Source organism: Opisthocomus hoazin, chromosome 31, assembly GCF_030867145.1.
Source record: "Opisthocomus hoazin isolate bOpiHoa1 chromosome 31, bOpiHoa1.hap1, whole genome shotgun sequence".
Lineage (NCBI taxonomy): Eukaryota > Metazoa > Chordata > Aves > Opisthocomiformes > Opisthocomidae > Opisthocomus > Opisthocomus hoazin.
This window is the reverse complement of record NC_134444.1, coordinates 4,046,871-4,068,762: the sequence shown is the minus strand read 5'-3', so window position 1 is coordinate 4,068,762 and position 21,892 is coordinate 4,046,871. Positions and strand designations below refer to the sequence as shown.

The following is a 21,892-nucleotide window of genomic DNA, read 5'->3' as shown; positions in this document are numbered from 1 at the left end:
AAGTTAGTAAACTTTTGGGAATAGATTGGCAATTACATACCCCATATAATCCAAAATCCAGCAGTCAAGTAGAAAAGATGAACTACCTAATTAAACTGCAAATTGTAAAATTGGGTGAGGAGGCTAACCTGTCTTGGCCCCAGTCATTGCCATTAGCACTCCTAAGAATTAGAACCAAACCCAGAACCAAAGAAGGACTAAGTGCTTTTGAAATAATATACGGGAGGCCCTACATTGTACAGGCAGGAACATCAGCTCAAGTTGGGGATGAGGTATTAACTAGCTATATAATAAGTTTGCAGAAGCAGCTTCAAAAAGTAGAGGAACTGGTCTTAGGAACTAGAGCCCGAGGTCTTAATGGGCCTGTACATAATATTGAACATGGTGACTATCTATATATGAGATCTCTTTTAGATTCTCCACTAGAACCGAAATGGGAAGGACCGTTCCAAGTGCTGCTGACATCCCACAGAGCAGTCAAGATTAAGGAGCAGACATCCTGGATCCATCATACAAGAGTGAAGAAAGCTCCTCAGCAGCAATGGAAAATAACATCCACTGGACCCCTGAAGCTCCGCATCCAAAGACGCTAACATGGACTAACCAAGCTAAGCTAAGAACCTTTGCAATAATGTGGGTGGTAACTGTGCTGAAACTCATGAGAGTTAATACTTGGGAAAGGCCTTGGTCAAAAGCCTTTTTTTGATATACAGGAATTATGGGAAAAGACTTAGCAGGAATGAATCTAGCAACTGTCATCATATATGACAACAGGGAATTGCAATTACATGAATCAGAATGGAAGCATTCGATGCATAGACGGAAGGTCGATAAAGGCAAAACAATCCATGTAGGTTGCAGAATCTTTAATGCTAGCAGTAGAAAAGATTTCCCTCCTTTAACCCAAGTTACTATGAGAAGATTTTCTGAACAAAGAACAGAACCCGCAATAGGTGGGGAACATTGTGCATCTCATGTTTGTTGGTTCAATTTTACTATAATTCAGTCAGTATCTGTTGTCTGTTTAAAGAGCACTGGCAGACGAGACAGAGCATTATCATTTAAATTTGGGTTGGACATGTCACAGGAAAAGATTTCGACTACGGCTATGCCTGTGCCCATCACGGTGTAAACTTCTCCTACATCCCAGAAAAGGACAGCACCTTATGTATATGAAGTGGGCCCCTATATAGTTAAGCGTATGGGCAAACAGAAAATGATAGTTCATTAAAGAAAGTGGTGCTAACAATGATTCTCACATCTCAAAGGAGAAAAAGGGATACAACAGGCTTTGTGGGAACGGGTTTAGGAATTTCGAACAGTATAGATTCCAAGGTGCTGGCAAATAAGTTGTCCACCATTACGCAAGATTTAAGTAGAATACAACACCCGTTAAGATCGTCACTCTTAGCCGTAGGTAATAATCAATATCTAATGAGAAAAAGGCTCAATGAGTAAAGCCTGAGATCCATAGTTAAAGCTGTAGAAGCCACTTAGAATACTACCTCCTTGGCCTTTAGCTGTGTTCAAGGTCAGTTATGGATACAATCTATGACAGCAGCTATTGTCAGGGAGGGAGAACAAGGCATATTACCTCTGGAAACGCGAAAGGTAATTTGGGAAAACGCAACAGAATTCGAGAAGAACTTTCAGTCTTGGTGGAAATTACTTAATTTTACATATAATCCCTTTAATAACATAGCCACAACATCTGTGTTAACAATATCCGAGGCCACCGTATATGACATTTATCCTATTGTTGCATTAGGGATATTCCTTAATGGGACTTTGGTTCACCCTTTGGAACATGAAAAATGGATGAGACAAAGTAAGAATAGGTGGCTAACAGTTAATGTAGAAACATGCGTTACGAGGGAAGACCAAGGCTACATTTGTGAAGGAAATTCATTACAGGCCCAAGATATCTGACAGTGACAGTGCCAAATATTTTGCCAAAACCCTTGAGAAGGGTTACTTTATAGCAAAAGAATTTGCAAAAGAAGAAAGAAAAGAGGGGACTTGATGTAGGGAATCGACAATTAGTTCGATTTTGTTATAGCTTTAGTTTAATTTCGTTATATAACTTTGCATCTATGTTAAGGTAAGAGTTAAACACTGTTAATTAGTTCTGCTCTTTGTAATCTTGCTAACAAGGACTGTTGTGGCTCAAATGTAGCAAACAAGGACTGCTTGTGAGACAGACGAAGAGAAACAAGGACTGATAACCAGAACTTTGTTGTCTGTAAGAAGCAACTCTCTAGCTGAAACTGTTTCTACGGTTTGGGACTCAGCCAACACAGACAACTCAGGAATTTCTGAGCCAAAGGTGAAAGCATACAGCGAGGAAGACTACGAGCCTTCATCCAGAAGACCCCCACAGACGACCACCAGACGACACTGCGCAAGTTCTAAAGGGGGGTGGAGTATGATAATGAATTCCTAGAAATGTTTACAATAGTCCAGCCTACTTAGATAAGATTTGTAATAAATAGGGGCATGCTTCGTGACTCGGTGTGCAAGTTAGGGGGAGCGATCCCCCTTGCACCCGGCGCCGCAATAAACATACCTGCTTGATAACTCTCTGAGTTGTGAAGTTTGATTCCGCACATCACTGGGGAACAAAAGACAAACCACGATGCAGCTGTGCAACCTGGTATCAAAGGCGGCCATCAGTGTCCTGGAGTGTATAAACAGGAGTTTCATGAAAAGAGTGAGGGAAGTGATTGTGTCCCCCTGCTCATCATTGCTGTGACCATCTGTACAATACTGGGTCCCTTCTTGGGACCTCACTGGGAAAGGGAACGTGCAGCTGTGTGGCTGATGGGCTATTGGCCAGAGACAAACCCACCACAGCAAGGAAGATGTTGAAAACTGGGAGTGAGCTCAGTGGAGGGCTGCTAAGATGCTGAGAGGCTGGAGCTCTTGTTGGGAGGAGAAACTGAGGCAAAGGGCCTTGTTCAGCCTGGGGAAGGAAACACCTCGGGAACCTCATAGTAGCCTGTATGTCCCTATGGGAATATTTTCAGAGAGATGGAGCCAATCTTGTTGCTGTGGTGCTTGGCGAGAAAATGAAGGGAATGAAAGGTCATGAGGGGACACAGGCAGGACAGCTGACCCGAGCTGAACAAAGAGATCTGCCATGTGATATGACATGGTAGTCAGCAATACAAGTCACTTGGGAAGAGTACAGCAACGTGGTGAGAGCATGCAGGGATGCAATGAGGAAGGCCAAAGCCCACCTGGAATTGAAGCTCGCAAGGAATGTCAAAAACAACAAGAAGGGCTTCTTCAACTACGTCAGCAGCAAAAGGAAGGCTAGGGACAATGTGGGGCCACTGCTGAATGAGGCGGGTGTCCTGGTGACGGAGGATGCAGAGAAGGCAGAGCTACTGAATGCCTTCTTTGCTTCAGTCTTCAGTGCCAAGGCAGGCCCTCAGGAATCCCAGGCCCCGGAGGTAAGAGAAGCAGCCTACAAAGAGGACGACTTTCCCTTGGTCGAGGAGGACTGTGTGAGGGATCGCTTAAGCGATCTGCACGCCCACAAATCCATGGACCCCGATGGAATGCACCCACGAGCGCTGAGAGAGCTGGTGGATGTCATTGCTGAGCCACTCTCCATCATCTTTGAGAGGTCCTGGAGGACAGGAGAGGTGCTCGAGGACTGGAGAAAGGCCAATGTCACTCCAATCTTCAAAAAGGGCAAGAAGGAGGACCCAGGGAACTACAGGCTGGTCAGCCTCACCTCCATCCCGGGAAAGGTGATGGAGCAGCTCATCCTGGAGGCCATCATCAAGCAAGTGGAAGAAAAGAAGGTTACCAAGAGTAATCAGCACGGATTCACCAAGGGGAAATCATGCCTGACCAATCTGATAGCTTGCTATGATGACATGACTGGCTGGGTAGACAAAGGGAGAGCCGTGGATGTTGTCTACCTAGACTTCAGCAAGGCTTTCAACACAGTCTCCCATGATGTCCTCCTAGGGAAGCTCAGGAAGTATGGGCTGGATGAGTGGTCGGTGAAGTGGATTGAGAACTGGCTGAATGGCAGAACTCAGAGGGTTGTTGTCAGCGGCGCTGAGTCTAGTTGGAGGCTGGTAACTAGTGGTGTCCCCCAGGGGTCAGTACTGGGCCCAGTCTTGTTTAACTTCTTCATCAACGACCTGGATGAAGAGTTAGAATGTACCCTCAGCAAGTTTGCTGATGACACCAAACTGGGAGGTGTGGTAGACACACCAGAAGGCTGTGCTGCCATTCAGCATGACCCGGACAGGCTGGAAAGTTGGACAGAGAGGAACCTGATGAGGTTCAACAAGGGCAAGTGCAGGGTCCTGCACCTGGGGAGGAACAACCTCATGCACCAGTACAGGCTTGGGGTGGACCTGCTGGAGAGCAGCTCTGTGGAGAGGGACCTGGGTGTGCTGGTGGACGACAGGTTAACCATGAGCCAGCAGTGTGCCCTGGCTGCCAAGAAGGCCAATGAGATTCTGGGGTGCATCAAGAAGAGTGTGGGCAGCAGGACGAGGGAGGTTCTCCTTCCCCTCTACACTGCCCTGGTGAGGCCTCATCTGGAGTACTCTGTCCAGTTCTGGGCTCCCCAATTCAAGAAAGATGAGGAGCTACTGGAGAGAGTCCAGCAGAGGGCTACAAGGGTGACGAGGGGACTGGAACTTCTCCCCTACGAGGAAAGGCTGAGGGAGCTGTGCTTGTTCAGCCTGAAGAAGAGAAGGCTGCGAGGGGACCTAATAAATGCTTCTAAATATCTGAAGGGTGGGTGTCAGGAGGATGGGGCCAGATTCTTTTCAGTGGTGCCCTGTGACAGGACAAGGGGAAACGGGCACAAACTGAGACACAGGAAGTTCCGTCTGAACACAAGGAAGAACTTCTTCCCTCTGAGGGTGACGGAGCCCTGGAACAGGCTGCCCAGGGAGGCTGAGGAGTCTCCTTCTCTGGAGATATTCAAGACCCGTCTGGACAAGTTCCTGTGCAGCCTGCTGTAGGTGACCCTGCTTCGTCAGGGGGGTTGGACTAGATGACCCACAGAGGTCCCTTCCAACCCCTACTATTCTGTGATTCTGTGATTCTGTGAGAACAGGGCAGTGACTGGGGGTAGCGTATTTGTTCTTAAGACATTTGTCTTCCAAAGCAACCACTACAAGTACTGAGGCCCTAGTTCCCAGGAAGTAGTTGGACATCACCTGTTAATGGGAAGCAGAGAATTAATCTTTTGCTTTGTTGTGTTTTTTTGTTGTTGTTGTTATTTTCCCTCCACGCGTGACCTTTGCTTTTCTTTATTTGAACTGCCTTTAACTCGACCCACAAGTTTTTCATCTTATCTTCTCCCACCATGTCCCACTGAGGAGGTGGAGTGATAGAGCTGCTTGGTAGGTACTGGGTAGCTAACCAAGGGCAACCCATTATAGTCACCTAACTGGACGATTGTTGCGACGTTTCCGTGGTGAAGATGGACAAAGCATACGCATACAGTATGAATGCTGCTAATGTCGAACTTTATTCATAGATTCAGTTCCTTATATACTAATTCTAAGATTATCTCATTGGAACATGCAATTTTTTAGTGACAGCTACAGATTATACCTGATATTCATGGTGACAGCTACTGATTATACTTAATATCTATTTTCTCATTAGTACAGAACATAACTTCCTCACATCAACATCTTTATTTGCCAATTGCATTTCTTGGCAGACCATTCCGTCCCATTTCTTTATGAATCTTTGCTTCCATTCTTGTTTACTTCTTTCTGTACTTTTCCACAGTCCTTGATTCTTTCATCAGGGCATCCTTTGATCACTGATTTTGGTCAAGCAAGGTCTGCAAGCCTTGCTCCACAGCAGGAAACCCCACAGACGATATGCTAGTCTTGCAGAAGCTTTGTTAGGAAGCTTGGCACATGGGGTGCTTGAGGAAAAACATCACCAGGGAAGCTGAGGAAAGTGGGGCACTGAGAATCTTGGTCTTCCTGTGCCCCTTAGCATGGAAAGCTGAGCCAATGGAAACATTTTTTTTTAATATGAGATGAATTGCTTGTCGGATGCACTGCCTGTGTTGAGCACATGAGCTCAACACCCTGAGGCTGACAGGGGGTGATGACGTTGGTGGAGGACTTCTGTAGCCTAAACAGAGGATGTGGGAGCTACTTGCAGAGTTGGCAGCACTGCAGAAGTGTGATGTTTTCCACTGTTACTGGTCCAATCTGCCAGTTCTGAGAAGATGCTTTAGACAATTTGGAGCTTTCTGAATGGCCCTAGACATTTGGCCATAGAACATCCATCTCATGTCAAATCAGAAAACCTCTATGTAGAATTGGGGAGGGGAAAACTGCAGCCGAACCCTACTCACTGATAGTTTGAGAGTGGAGGTTTCTCTGAGGAATCAGATTCTCCTTGTCTCATCCTTGGACGTCCCATCTAATTGGTGCCAAGAAGGTCACATGTGTAGAGCCATGGGCAAGCCTTTTCTGGACTGTTTAGCCCCATCCTCCCTACACATGCTTTATCTCAGGTCTTCTGGGGCTTTCTTCCTTGCCTGAACGCATGAGGGCCTGTGATGCTTAGCTCAGGTGTGACATCCGCACTGCACACAGGGAAGCTCTGGTGAGTTTAATCCCACCCATGGTGCAGCTGCACCCTAAACATTTGCAGATCAGAAGGGAGCAGGTGTCAAGTTTCCACTCCCTTCTTTCTCTACATTGTCTATGGATTGTACCAGCGGGAGAAAAAAAACCACCTCCTGGAACATTCAGGTCGGCAGTACAGACTTCTGGGAAAGAGTTGTCAAGATTATGAAGCGAATCAATCTTAATGCAGGTAAAAGTAAAAGCTGCCTGCTGCATTTCTTTGTTCCTTATCTGATGGTCAAAGGAAAGCTATAATAAAACAACTAAACAAACAAACCAGTAGGATAAACAATTTTTCTCTTTTTGTTTTACATGCAGATAATTTTCCAAGTTTTCCAGTTCTTGTCATTCACTGTGAAAAGATCTACTTCAGTTTAGTTCATGAGTGCTTGGTTATTTTTTAAATACTATCTTTCTTCCTCCCTCCCTTGCCTTCCAAAAAAAGAAAAGATGCTGTCTCGAAATTAAAACCAGGCATACACCTGTGGAAAACAGACACATCAAGAGCTATGCTCATAATTTACGATTTAAATGATGTTGTAGCCTGAAATGATTTTCTTAAAGTCTTTAAATCTTTCTAAATCCTCAAAACAGGAGTGGCACTTCCCATTGGAAGTGCTGGATCATCACTGGATCGTTACAAGGAGCAATATCACTAAGTGGAGACTTGGAAGTCTAGGGTTCAAATATCTGAATTTCAGCTCTGTGACTGCCACCCAGAGAATCTGCATACTGTTTATGTTTATATCCTGGAGGTAATTAAGAGTACCCAGAATTTGGTGACTGATTTCTATCGCTCTACAGTTATATCATAGAAGGATAGAGTAAGTCATAGAATCATAGAATGCTTTGGGTTGGAAGGGTCCTTTAGAGGTCATCTAGCCCAACCGCCCCTGGAGTGTGCAGGGACATCTTCAAGCAGATCAAGTTGTTCAGAGCCCTGTCTAACCTGGCCTTCAATGTTTCTACGGATGGGGCCTCCACTGCCTCTCAGCGCGATCGGTTCCAGTGTTTCACCACCCTCACTGTGAAGGATTTCTTCCTTATCTCTAGTCTAAATCTACCCTCTCTTAGTTTAAAATCATTACGCCTTGTTCTATCAGGACAGGCCTTGTTAAAAGATTTTTCCCATCTTTCTTACCGGTCCCCTTCAGGTACTGAAAGACCGCAAAAAGGTCTCCCTGCAGCCTTCTCTTCTGCAGGCTGAACAACCCCAACTCTCTCAGCCTTTCCTCATACGAGAGGTGCTCCAGCTCTCGGATCATTTTTGTCACCCTCCTCTGGACCCACACCAACTGTCCGATATCCTTCTTGTGCTGGGGGCTCCAGAGCTGGACGCAGCAGTCCGGGTGACGTCCCACCAGAGCAGAGTAGAGCAGCAGAAACCCCTCCCTCGACCTGCTGGCCACACTTCTCTTGATGCAGCCCAGGATGTGGTTGGCCTGCTGGGCTGCGAGTACACATAGGTGGCTCATGTCCAGCTTTTCGTACGTCACCACCCATGTAGTCCATCAGTCTATATGAATGTATCATATTCATCTCTCTGGGTGTTGGACCTGACAAGTAGAAGAGCCTGCTTTATGAGCAGCCCTGTTTCTTTCTATCTCCCACTGCACCAGCATGACACTGGTTCAACTGTAAAACCAAACCAACAAACCGAAGAAATAAACCAGGCTTTCATCAAGGAATGCAGATGAGGGAAAGCCAAGAAAGAATGAAAAGAACCTCAGAGGTCCTGAAAAGTGTTAAATGTGGGACTAAAAGAGGGAGAGCAGAGTAGGATAGGAAGAGAACAGGAGGACTCAGTTTGCAATATCTAAGTCAGCCAGTGGGAAACAAAAAAGTAATGACATTTGGGTATGGAACTGGAGAGGATTTGGATTAATAGAAGGAAAGAAGAGGGAAGTAATCAGTTCTATATTATAACAAGGGGAACTGAGACTCAGCTTGTGTGCCTTTCTTCTGTAGAAGAATCTACTTTTTTTTTTTTTTTCCAGAGGCGCTGACCCTATCAGACCAGCCTTCACAGTTCTGCTCTTCTAGAAAGCCCAGAGAGCATGTAGGATGGGATGCATCTACTCGGATTTAGACATGTCCAGTGGAAGGGCTTGATTCAGCAGCCCATTTCTTGCTGTCAGTATGGAGACAGGTAGGAATCCCACCCCTCAGCTTGGCTGGGCAATGGAACGGAAAATCACATTTTCAGTTTAAGTTTTCTCCCATTCCTGGGCAGGTGTGTCATTTCAAAATCTCCCAACTTACAGGATCACAACTGTATTTACTTTAAAGAAGGAAAAAAAGCAGGGGATATTTTTTCAGTTTTCAACGCCAGACCTATATTTCTTTAAGAAACAAATTCCCATCTCCCACTTCTCATTCCTCAAAGAGTCCTAAGATTCTTTACATCTAAAAATAATCCTGGTGCACAAAATATGCACTTACGAGTCATCCACACTTGACAGAACCACAACCTCTTTATTCCTGGTGGATCACAAGCAGTACCAGCTCTCGATGCAGGCCACAGTTTTTCTGAGTGCCTTTCCAAGAGCCCCCTTGACCTCTCTGTTCCGCAGGCTGTAGAGCAGTGGATTGACCATAGGTGTGAGGATGGTGTAGAAAAAGGAGAGCGTTTTATTGAGCTGCCTCAGTGAGGCTGTTCTGGGTATCATATAGACAATGATGAGGGTGCCATAGAAAACAGTGACCATGGTGAGGTGAGAGGAGCAGGTGGAGAAGGCCTTCTGTCTCCCCATGGTGGTTGGGATCCTCAGGATCGCAGCTATGACGCAGATATAGGATACCAATGTGACTACAAATGGGAAGACTACATCCAGAAAGCAGACAATGAAAGTCACCAGTCTAAGCATCCTGGTGTCACTGCAGGCAAGCTCTAGCAATGGGGCAAAATCACAGAAGAAGTGATCAATTCTGTTGGGAACACAAAACCGTAGCTTGTAAGATAGCCCAGTGACTATGGTAGCCATTAATAATCCTGCTAGCCAAGACCCCACTGCCAGCTGGAAACTGACCTTCCAGTTCATGAGGCTTGCATAGAGCAGGGGTTGACAGATGGCCAAGTACCGATCGTAGGACATAGCTGCCAGCAGATAACACTCGGTACCTGCGAAACAGCCAAAGAAAAAGAACTGTATCTTGCAGCCTTGAGCAGAAATGGTTTCGTCCCCGGTTAGGAAGCTGGCCAGCAGCCTGGGTAGGATAGTGGAGGTATAACAGATTTCCACACTGGAGAAATTCCCCAGGAAGACGTACATGGGAGTGTGAAGATGCCGATCTGCCAGGACTAGCACAACAATGAGGATGTTGCCAAACATGGTCACCATGTAGATCACGAGAGAAAGGAGAAAAAGAGGCACCTGAAGCCTGGGGACATCACTCACTCCCAGCAGGAGGAACTCCACTGGTGATGTCCAGTTAGCCCATTTCTCTTTCTCCATGAAGAGCTGTAGGACGTTCTTTTCCCCACAAGTCAGGAAGGGAACCTGAGAAAGCCCATGCGTTTCTGTGTTTGTAGTAAAAAGGAATTGGGAAGAAGTCAATGCCAGAGTCAACAGGGAGCTTTTCCCTCAATTGACTGCGTTCATGCTTTGTTTTAAGGGCTCCTTTCCTAGTGAAGTGGCAGGAACACATTCTTCAAAAGGCTCAAACCGTTTTTCTTAGAAAAAGCTCCTCTGATTAGGGAGACATGTTGCCTCCTTGAGGTGCCTATTTCTGTGGATTGAAAGAGAATGTTCATGTGCTTACATTAGATTATAAGGCATGGAGTTACTCCCAGTAGTACCCAGCAGAGGCATTAGCCAAGTCCTGCTTTCAAGCAACAGAAAGATGTGCAGTAGCGAAAAGCTCCAGCAGGCAATAACTCTTTAGGGGAACACATCATGCAATGGAGGGTTTCTTCACACTGAGGAAGGATGGACACTGACCAGGATCAGTGGTCTCAACTCTCTGAAACATTTGCTTTCTGAGGAGACAATTCTGTCCCTGCACAGTCCATCTCTTTCCAGTAACCAAGAGTGACCAGGAGTTACTAGCTTAGTTGTTGAAGGAGTTGTAAAGGGTCTGTTCGACAGGAGACTTACAAGCAGCTGTGAACTTGGCAGAGAAGGGCAGAGAAAAGTGAATTCCAGAGAAAATATACCTGAGCTTTCCAAGCCAAATGAGGAGAAGTGACTTTGCATGAGGAGGAGGGGGAAAGGCCAGGGGTGATGATCATTTGCTGAGAATCTTTTCCTCCTCTGCTCCAATTTCTGAATGCATTTGGGCTGCGTCCCTGCAGCAGCACAGCGCCTGGACCTCAGCATTCCCACCTGAGAGCCAAGGGCTCCCTCTGCAGCACTACAATGAAGGCAGAGGAGTGTCCCAAGTATGAGCGAGGGCTGAGGCAATGCAGGACCATGATCAAGCACAAGATTCTACTAAGTGCCTAATATACGCCTGACTGTCTGCCCAGGGAACATCCATGGCTGAAAGAGAGAGCACTTTGCCCGTGTCTCCTCTCTGGGCTTTCGTAACACTTGGGTCAGACAAAACACTGTCTCTGACGGTTCCCTTTTACAGTGCACTGGAGATGGCCAGGGTAGGCACCTAGACAGCCCAGAGAGTTCCTGGGTTGGAGGAGCCCTTTTACTCAGTGCTTCACCCAACCTACACTGGGATGCATTGACCCTAAAGGTGCATCCAAGGGGAGGGTGCCCCAGATTCACTGCTCTCTAAATCACATCCCATGTGGATGGCGGAAAGACCGCTGTGACATAGCTGAGGGGTTGAGATCGATCTCTAAGACACAAGCAAGATGGAGAAAGAGACAGAGAGAGATTAAGAGAGCTGAGAAATTAAGGGGCATGTATAGGCACTCTGACTCTATACACTCTGCCCAAACCTCTTCATGTCCATCAAGGTGTGTGAGTGCCCATTAGCTTATAGCCCGCAGCTCAGTCTCTGCACTGACAACCTTGCTGCCTGTATCTATATTCAGCAGTGCCAAGGATGCAGAGAGGGTGTCTAGAGGGAAGAGTGAGCTGGAATAAGCAGACAGGTAGGACAGGACTGTACCAAGATGCATGATCTCCCTTCCTAGTTGCCACTGTGCAAAGAGCTGCTGGCACATCAACCACACCCAGTCCTGCCTCAGCAAACATAGCACCTACCTGCAATCCCCAGCATGTTGTGATAACCTTTCCTCTGAAGGCAATGGAGAATGAAAGGCTAAGTCTGGGTGCCATCCTCTGCCTCTTCCCCATTCCATCCTCCCCTTTCTAATTCTTCCTGCAGACCCTTGCCTATGAGTCAGTCATTGCTCTGCCCTTGCACTTCTCTGTCAGCATCTGCTTCTGTGGGTCTTCAGTAGCACCTGAATGTCACCAGCTCTGCAGTGCCTCCTGGGTTTATAGCAGAGTCTCCTGAAGGTTCCTGCTGCAGCTCAACTCTCTGTGTACAGAAAGAGAGCACTGTGCAACTGAAGCCCTGTGGGGTGAAAGCCCTGAGCTGCCCTCCCTTGGATCTCCATGCTCTTAAGAAGAGGGGGAAGGAGCCAGAGGAATGAGCCACAATCTCTTCAAACTCTTGGAGCAGAACTGCCATGAGATATGTGCCACGGCTTCTCCTTCCAGACTCCAGGAATGGTTAGTGGGGAACAAGGAGGCATCTCTTCCAAGCTGAGGAGAGTGGCAATGTAGGACAGGCCAGATCACCCTCAGAGGTGCCAGGACCTGCCTGGTGAGGACAAAGGAAACCCAAATGTTTCCCAGAGGCCAAGGTGCCTAACTTGTTCAGGGCTAAAGAGAGAGCTCAGCTACTGGTCGAGACTTCCAGTTAGGATTCCACTCTCCTAAAGGAATTGTGCACAGGGTTGTCTGTTGCTCCAGCTTTAGGTCAAGGGGAGCAAGAGGGTGTGATAACTCTCAGCTCTCTTGGCTTGCACCGCATGATAAGTAGCCTCCTCTGTCTCTCCTCTGAATTCCAAGGGAGAGAGGGACCCTGGGATATAATTTGGGGTGAGCAACTGCTCACAGCACAGTCTACAGTGAAGTCAGCACTGTGTTCAGTGGGGTCTTGAAAACCGCGAAGGAAGGACATTCTACAGCCTGCCTGGGAAACTTGGTCCAATGTCTCTCTGTCCTCATGGTCTGTGCTCTTCCTGTTCCACATGAGAATCTCCCCTGTTTCAGGTTATGACCTATCTTTTGTCTTCCTCCCGTGCATCTCTTCAAACAGCCCAGCTCTGCCTTTTCAGTAGCCTCCTTTTAGGTTCTGTGAGGCTGTAAACACATTGTCCTTAAGCTGTCTCTTCACCAAGCAAAAAAAAGATCCACTTTCATCAGCTTGTCCTCAAAGCTCAGGCACTCCACCCCGCTGACCATCTTAGTGTCCCTGATGAGTTCATGAGAGTTTATGAGTGTCTTTCTGGTACAGGGTGGTGGCGTGCCAGATGCAGTATGCCACGTGTGATCTAATGAGTGGTGATCTAACGAGTCTGTCCTTTGCCTACTCTCCTGTCGATACAACCCCAAGCGCTGTTAGCCTTCCGTGCTGTCAGGGCTCCCTGCTGAATCAAGTTTGACCTACTGTTCACCAAGCTCTGCAGATCCTTTTCAGCAGAGTTGCTACCCAGACTGTCAGTCTCCTCTGTCATTATTACAGAGGCCTGGTCTGTCCCATGTTTCTGTAAGGACAGATCGGGACATTCCTTTTGTGGCCTTATTCCTCCAGTGCCAAAGGAAATGACGTTGCTGCCTGGCTCTCTCGAAACGACAGTCTGCCCGTTGAACAAATGGACTGCATCCTTCCGGTTTGGTGTCATCCAGAAACTCCATGAGGTCTATCCCATAACCTTCTCAGGTCATTGGTGAGCTACTAAACAGGAGAGGTCTCAGAGCAGACCTCCAAAGAGTTCTGTTTGTAGGTGGACTTCAGGTAGAGTACGGACCATTCCCCATCACCCTTTGGGACCTTTAATCCAGCCAGTTTTTCATTCAATCTTGTATACCGCCCAGGCCACAGCATCCCAGGTTGGATACAAGGACTTCTAAGGACTAGCATGGTCAGAGGGAGACTCTTTCTCCAGGCCTTCGGACTGAGGTGACACTGGTTACTCAAGGGGTCAAAAGTCATTAACCTTTTTCCAAGTCTTCAGTAAAACAAATTCCAGGAGATCTTTTGTTTTGTCTCCCCTCAGGCTTGCTTCTCTGCTTAGCTTTATAGAGTCAGTTCAACTGTTCTTGAATTTTGGGGATGTCGGAGGCCTGAGGGATTTCATAAACCTCAGTGACACTGGTCACCCTTTGCTGAAGCCTCCATGCACACTTATGGGCCCAGGAGTTGTAGGTCTTCAGTCCCTACCATATCCTATGCTGCAGGAGTACTGGTCTCCAGACTATACCCCTGCCTGTGCCCATGTCATTGCCCATGCCCGTGCTCTTGTCTGGCCATGGAGCCCTTTGATAGAATAGAGGAAGCCACACCTGGCACAGTCTTTTTCATATACCTTGTAAGCAAGAGCTCCTGGAATGATCTGTGCCTTAACTGTAGGGAGCACATTCCTGAACGCACTATGCCCACAGCTGCACTTGGACATTCCCTGTTGTGAATGAGGTGAATAAAGTGAAGACTCTGGAGAATGTGTCACTAGAGTAACACAAGGACCTCAGATATTTGCTGTGTAGATTCACCAGTGGAGATTCAGTCAAACCTAAAGTATCTACCAAAAATATCAGAACCATTGGTCCACGAGTGACTTTGGGTAAGATTTATCACAATAGCATCTCTGAAACAGCTAAGCTAAATTACTGCCTCTGATTTCAAATCTCTTCACTGAAGAAACATTGGTGGCACTCTTTGCTATCTTGGATGGCAGAGGATTCCTCCCAATAACATAGGCATTGAAGACTACACTCATCCATCTTAGTTCTCTGTGTTATTGTGTGCCAGCTTGGTGTAATCATCTCTGTATTTCAGTGTTTCCATAGCTTGGGAGGGGAGTTATTTAAACAATGCAGGAAAACCCTCTCAGATCAAATGCAAAGAAATGTCTTACTTTGAATGACAATACCAAATTATCTTCTACCTTAATGAGCACATCTTGGGTTTGAATCTCTATCCATAAGATTCTATTTTTCATGCAATCCATGAGTGAAAAGTAATCCAGGAAAATTACAAAATGGCAAAACTATGATAGGGATTAGAGAAGAGGAGATGTTTCTGTTTAATTCTGGGGAGACCTTAAGGTACAAATGTAAATCTCCTGTCTTCAAAGGATGGCCCCGACTGACCAAGAGTCCCTCACTTGTGCAAATCACCACATGTTGCCCAGCAATGTGGTTCAGTGCACCTGCCATTAGGTATCGAAAAGTTAAGCTGCCAAGGCTACACTGAGTACGGTTTCCCTAAAGTGCTATAGACCACTATAGGAGGAGATGACATCGCCTTCTACACTGCTAATTCCTCTCCACTGTCAAAGGAGTATGGACAATGAACTCATCTTTTTAGACAGGAAGTTGTAAAATACTGTCTGAATAAGCTAATCATACTGAATTTCTAGATGAGGTGAAGCATGGGATCTGAGAGAATTGCGTCAAGGACCAGACATTTACTTCACTAGACCTGATCTGGAGACAGGTACTGACGTGTGGAAAGCAGACTCCACAATCTGTAAGACTGTAAAGTAGGTATGTTTATTCGGCGCCGGGTGACACGGGGGGGACTCCCACCAAAATTTTGTGCGCCGAGCAGCAACGTGTCTCTTCAATTTATACAATCAAATATTACATATACATTAGATTTCCCAATACACCTATACATATGCATCTATCCTCTTTGCATATCAAAATCAGTTCTGGGAAATAATTTCCGTATTATAATTAGTTCCAAGAAGTTATTTCCATAGAATCCTCCCAGCTGCACTTGCGCAGTGCCTCACAGAATCACAGAATCACAGAATAGTAGGGGTTGGAAGGGACCTCTGTGGGTCATCTAGTCCAACCCTCCTGCCAAAGCAGGGTCACCTACAGCAGGTTGCACAGGACCTTGTCCAGACGGGTCTTGGCTCCGTCACCCTCAGAGGGAAGAAGTTCTTCCTCATATTCAGACGGAACTTCCTGTGCCTCAGTTTGTGCCCATTGCCCCTTGTCCTGTCACTGGGCACCACTGAAAAGAGCTTGGCCCCATCCTCCTGACACCCACCCTTCAGATATTTGTAAGCATTTATAAGGTCCCCTCTCAGCCTTCTCTTCTTCAGGCTGAACAAGCACAGCTCCCTCAACCTCTCCTCGTAGGGGAGAAGTTCCAGTCCCCTCATCATCCTTGTAGCCCTCCATTGGACTCTTTCCAGTAGCTCTTCATCTTTCTTGAACTGGGGAGCCCAGAACTGGACCCAGTACTCTAGATGAGGCCTCACCAGGGCAGTGTAGAGGGGAAGGAGAACCTCCCTCGTCCTGCTGGCCACACTCTTCTTGATGCACCCCAGGATCCCATTGGCTTTCTTGGCAGCCAGGGCACACTGCTGGCTCATGGTTAACCTGTCGTCCACCAGCACACCCAGGTCCCTCTCCACAGAGCTGCTCTCCAGCAGGTCCACCCCAAGCCTGTACTGGTGCATGAGGTTGTTCCTCCCCAACTGCAGGACCCTGCATTTGGCTTTGTTGAACCTCACCAGGTTCCTCTCTGTCCATCTTTCCAGCCTATCCAGGTCACGCTGAATGGCAGCACAGCCTTCCAGTGGTCGTCGGGGGTCCCAAGATGAAGGCCCATCCTCTTCATCACGGTGTCCGCTGATTGATCTTTGTTTCTGCGCAAACTCATTTCTCCCCTGGCTCCCATCCATACAGCAGGGTCGGTCTTGACCGGTTCTAGGAGACTCCCAGCTGCTATCAGGAACTGACCCCTTTGTATGGAGATGCAAGACTCTCTGCTTCAGTTAGTTTAGACAATAGATAAGCACTATCAATTCTCTTTAAATGGACTGCAACTATTAGATAATGCTACTTCTGCTAAAATCCTGTTTTACCCTGTTATAGTTCGGTGCGACCGGCAACAAAAGCACCACGCAGCCGCCCCTTCCCCTGCCGGGGTGCGGAGGAGAATGGAAAGAAACAGGCAGAAACTGATAGGTCGGGATAAGGGCAGTTTAACAGAGCAGCAAACAGAGGGAACAGGAACAGCAACGATACAGATAAAGGGAAAACACAACACAAACTGCACAACCCAGAGAGCCGCCCTCCACGACCGCCGCCGCGACCTCCCGAGCCGCGAGTGAGTTCCCGCCCCCACCTCCCCCCCACTGGAACCCAGCATGACAGCACATGGTATGGAATACCCTGCTCTGTTTGGACAGGTGGGGTCAGCTCCCCCGTCTGTGCCCCTTCCTGGAATACGGTGAAAATTAACCCTGTCCTGGCTAAACCCAGGACATTATCCACCCCTTATTCCATACCGTCTACGTCATGCCCAGGTCCCCCCTTGTACAGTTGATCACCACCACTTCTCCTGTCTCCAGATATCATTCCCTTAGTCTATGGATCATCACTCTAAAGTGTCCGTTGAGTTCATTTAATCCATGACTTCAGGCTCCATCGGTCGTAATGGTCTTCCATGACAGGAGAGGTGATGTGTGGTGATGGGCGGTCACTTGCTGCATCCGGAGCTCACGGCTGATGTATCTGGTGCGGCCCGTGCCCACAGTCTGCAGGAGATGTTGATCTTGATGAAGTTGCTGGATGCCAGTTGCTGAAAACCAGGTCCAGTTCCATCATCGCTGTGGTCTGCTAGGTTTTCATTGAAAAAGTCCATCCTTCTTTAATCTGGAGGATTCTTAATATGCTACTACTGGTATGACACATAACAATTATAACAGTGATAACAGACAGTGACAGGGTTATTTTAACAATTAACTTTATACAATTTATTTATGGACTGTTCTCACCCAAAATCAAATCCCCATGAGGTACACATCAGACTTCCTCATCCTTCCGCATTACCCACCAGGTACACCCAGGTCCTTGAGCAAAAGCAATCCCGCGGACGGGCTTGCCTTTGTCCGAGGCAGGACTAACCCAAACCGTCTTCCCTAACATGTTCCACATGTGCACTACAGGGACTTTGTCCCCTTCTACTGGGCGCTGAGGTTTTGATTGGGCAGGACCAGCCCGGTTGGTGGATCCTCTGCTGTTCACCAAACAGGTGGCCTTTGCTAAATGAGTATGTCACTTTTTGAAAGTCCCACTCCCTATTGCTCTCAAAGTGGTTTTTAGCAGCCCATTGTACCGCTCGATCTTTCCAGAGGCTGGTGCATGGTAGGGGATGTGATACACCCACTCGACACCGTGTTCTTTGGCCCAGGTCTCTATGAGGCGGTTGCGAAAGTGAGTCCCGTTGTCCGACTCAGTTCTTTCGGGAGTGACATGCTGCCACAGGACTTTTTTTTCCAGGCCCAGGATGGTATTCCGGGCGGTGGCATGGGGCACAGGGTAGTTTTCCAGCCGTCTGATGGTGGCCTCCACCATTGTGAGCACATAGCGCTTGCCTTGGTGGGTTTGTGGCAGTGTGATGTAGTCAATCTGCCAAGCCTCCCCATATTGATATTTTAGCCATCGTCCTCCATACCACTGAGGCTTCACCCGCTTGGCTTGCTTGATTGCAGCGCATGTTTCACATTCATGGATAACCTGTGCGATGGTGTCCATGGTCAAGTCCACCCCTCGGTCACGAGCCCATCGGGATGTCGTGTCTCTTCCTTGGTGGCCCGAGGTGTCATGGGCCCACCAAGCTATAAACAGTTCACCCTTATGTTGCCAGTTCAGATCCCCCTGACCCACTGCAATCTTGGCAGCCTGTTCCACCTGCTGGTTGTTTTGATGTTCCTCAGTGGCCCGACTCTTAGGGACGTGGGTGTCCACGTGACAGACTTTTACAGCCAACTGCTCTAGCTGGGCAGCAATATCTTGCCACCATGGGGCAGCCCAGATAGGTTTGCCTCTGCGCTGCCAGTTGTTCTTCTTCCATTGCTGCAGCCACCCCCACAAGGCATTGGCCACCATCCAGGAGTCGGTGTAAAGATAGAGCACAGGCCACTTCTCCCGACTGGCAATGTTGAAAGCCAGCTGGATGGCTTTCACCTCTGCAAACTGGCTGGACTCACCTTCTCCCTTGGCAGTTTCCACGACTTGTCGTGTAGGGCTCCATACAGCAGCCTTCCACCTCCGCTGCTTCCCCACAATGCGACAGGACCCATCCGTGAACAGGGCATACTGTTTCTTATCTTCTGGCAGCTGGTTATACAGTGGGGCCTCTTCAGCACGTGTCACCTCCTCCTCTGGCGATGCTCCAAAATCTTTGCCTTCTGGCCAGTCCATGATTACCTCCAGAATTCCTGGGCGACTGGGGTTTCCCATTCGGGCGCGCTGGGTGATCAGCGCAACCCACTTACTCCACGTAGCATCGGTGGCATGATGCGTAGAGGGGACCCTCTCTTTGAACATCCAGCCCAGGACCGGCAATCATGGTGCTAGGAGGAGCTGTGCTTCAGTGCCAACCACTTCTGAAGCAGTTCCAACGCCTTCATATGCTGCCAGAATCTCTTTTTCAGTGAGAGTAGAGGGGGCCTCGGATCCTTTGTATCCCCGGCTCCAGAACCTCAGGGGTCGACCTCGAGTCTCCCTTGGTGCTTTCTGCCAGAGACTCCAGCTTGGGCCATTCTCCCCGGCTATGGTGTAGAGCAAGTTTTTAACATCTTGCCCTGACCGGACTGGACCAAGGGCTACGGCATGAACTATCTCCTGTTTAATTTGTTCAAATGCCTGTCGTTGCTCAGGGCCCCATTCAAAATCATTCTTCTTCTGGGTCACGTGGTACAGAGGACTTACAATCTGGCTGTAATTTGGGATGGGCATCCTCCAAAAACACACAACACTTAAGAAGGCCTGTGCTTCCTTTTTGCTGGTTGGTGGAGACATAGCTTCTATTTGGTTGATGACATCCATTGGGATTTGACGGAGCCCATTCTGCCATGTTATTCCCAAAATCTGGATCTCTTGCACAGGTCCCTTGACTCTACTTCATGGCGAAACCGGCTTTCAGAAGGATCTGAACTATTTTCTCCCCTTTCTCAAAAACTTCCTCCGCTGTGTCACCCCATACAATGATGTCATCGATGTACTGCAGATGTTCTAGGGCTTCACCCTTTTCCAGTGCAGCCTGGATTAATCCATGGCAAATGGTGGGACTGTGTTTCCACCTGACCCTGGGGCAGTCAATTCCAGGTGTACTGGATGCCTCTCCAGGTGAAAGCAAACTGTGGCCTGCACTCTGCTGCCAAAGGAATGGAGAAGAATGTATTAGCAATGTGAATTGTAGCATACCACTTGGCTGCCTTTGACTCCAGCTGATATTGAAGTTCTAGCATGTCTGGCACGGCAGCACTCAGCGGTGGTGTGACTTCATTCAGGCCATGGTAGTCTCTTGTCAGTCTCCACTCTCCAGTAGATTTTCTCACTGGCCATATGGGACTATGAAAGGGTGAGCGAGTTTTGCTGATCACTCTTTGACTCTCCCGCTGGCGGATCAGCTGATGAATGAGGACAAGGGTGTCTCAGTTGATGCGACACTGTCGCCGGTGCACCATTGTGGTCGCGATTGGCACCGGTTGTTCTTCAACCCTCAGCAACCCCACAACGGAAGGATCCTCCAAGAGACCAGGCAAAATGGACAGCTGTTGAATTTCTTCCCTCTCCAAAGCAGGTATACCAAAAGCCCACCGATACCCCTTTGGGTCCTTGAAATACCCTCTCCTAAGATAGTCTATCCCAAGGATGCACGGAGCCTCGGGGCCAGTTACAATGGGGTGCTTCTGCCACTCCTGCCCAGTGAGGCTCACTTCAGCCTCCAATACACTCAGCTCTTAGCATCCCCCTGTCACTCCCGAAATGCAAATGGACTCTGACACTTTGATGAATGGACTTGTGGGACTCTGTGCAGGGCGGAAACAAAGAGGCACGGCAATTAGCCCCTGTTTTCCGAACTGTTACAAATATGATTGCTGATATGAAGGACGATGCTACTGTGGCTGCAGCCGCCGCGAGAGGTGTTTATGCAGTCAGTCAACCCGCAGGAGAGTAAAGATCCCTGTACGGCACCCCGGGCTTATCCCTTTCGTTCCAGTGAAACTGAGTTTTGGGAAGGACCGAGTATTGAATTGGGAGACTGGGCACCGGCGCCACCTGCAGATCCACCACTGCCGGAGAATGTGCCACTCCCGGACTCCGATTCTCAAGAAACGGATACTGACTTGCCCGAAGGAGAAACATCGCTAGCATACCCAAAGATTCATAAAGGTGAACCTACGGACACATTGAGAAAGCAACAGGATCAAATGACAAAGCTGCTGGACGAGATGAAATGACTGGATAAAGGATCCCGTAACTCCACGATTAAACAGGCGTATCGAAAGGCTCACGAGGCCATATCGGGTGGTTTGTGAGCTGTCAAGCAGCAGATATGTGGGGAGTCGGACACAATGGGGGAGGTGATTTCAGGGGAGTCAAACAATGGAAGCATTAACAAAAGCTCACCGCCAGAGCATTCGCAATGGCGCTGGGTTAGGGTAATGCTGGAAGACGGGGAAATGAGCTTAGCTGATGCTGATCACTATTTACGCAGTAAATACGGTAAGGGGGTGGGGGATGACAAACATGAGGCGTGGAAGAGGGGGGTGAAGTGGAGAGAGCAAGGAGGGGGGGCATCCAGTGTTCAAAAGCCTGATTGCGCACATGGTGGGTGTGGTCTGCAGGGACCTGGCGGTACAGAGGGGGGTGGTGTGGCCGCTGGAGGTCGAAGTGGAGATGGGACGACCCCGATACGTGACCCTAATTTTAATATGGGACAAAGACAGAGAGAGGTAATAGAAAATGCTGTAATTGAAGGACAAATGCTACCAAAGAGTTTAACCGCATTCCCGGTGTTTACTCAGGGGAATCAACGGATATGGGCTCCTTTTGACTGGAAAACAGTGAGTCAGTTACAAAAAAACATAATGAACTATGGTTTGGATAACAAGCAAGTTATGACGCTGGTTACCACCTTTTTCAAAAATCAGATATTAGTGCCAGCTGATGCCCGAGCCTTGTTAGAATTGGTGTTGCCCCCCACTGCCTTTATGTTGTGGAAGGATAAGTGGTGGGATAAATGTGAGGTTACAATGATGCAAAACCTTCAGCTAGGTGCTGATGATCCTTTATGTGTAGTTACAC

The 21,892-nt window shown here is 48.0% G+C and overlaps 1 protein-coding gene across 1 annotated transcript; it reads right to left on the bottom strand.

Moving 5' to 3' along the window:
• Positions 1–9,127: 9,127 nt before the first annotated feature.
• Positions 9,128–10,093, bottom strand: LOC142365067 (olfactory receptor 5B21-like). Its single transcript, XM_075445509.1, has one exon. The coding sequence runs from the start codon at positions 10,091–10,093 to the stop codon at positions 9,128–9,130; it is 966 nt and encodes a 321-aa protein (XP_075301624.1).
• Between the last annotated feature and the right edge of the window lie 11,799 nt (positions 10,094–21,892).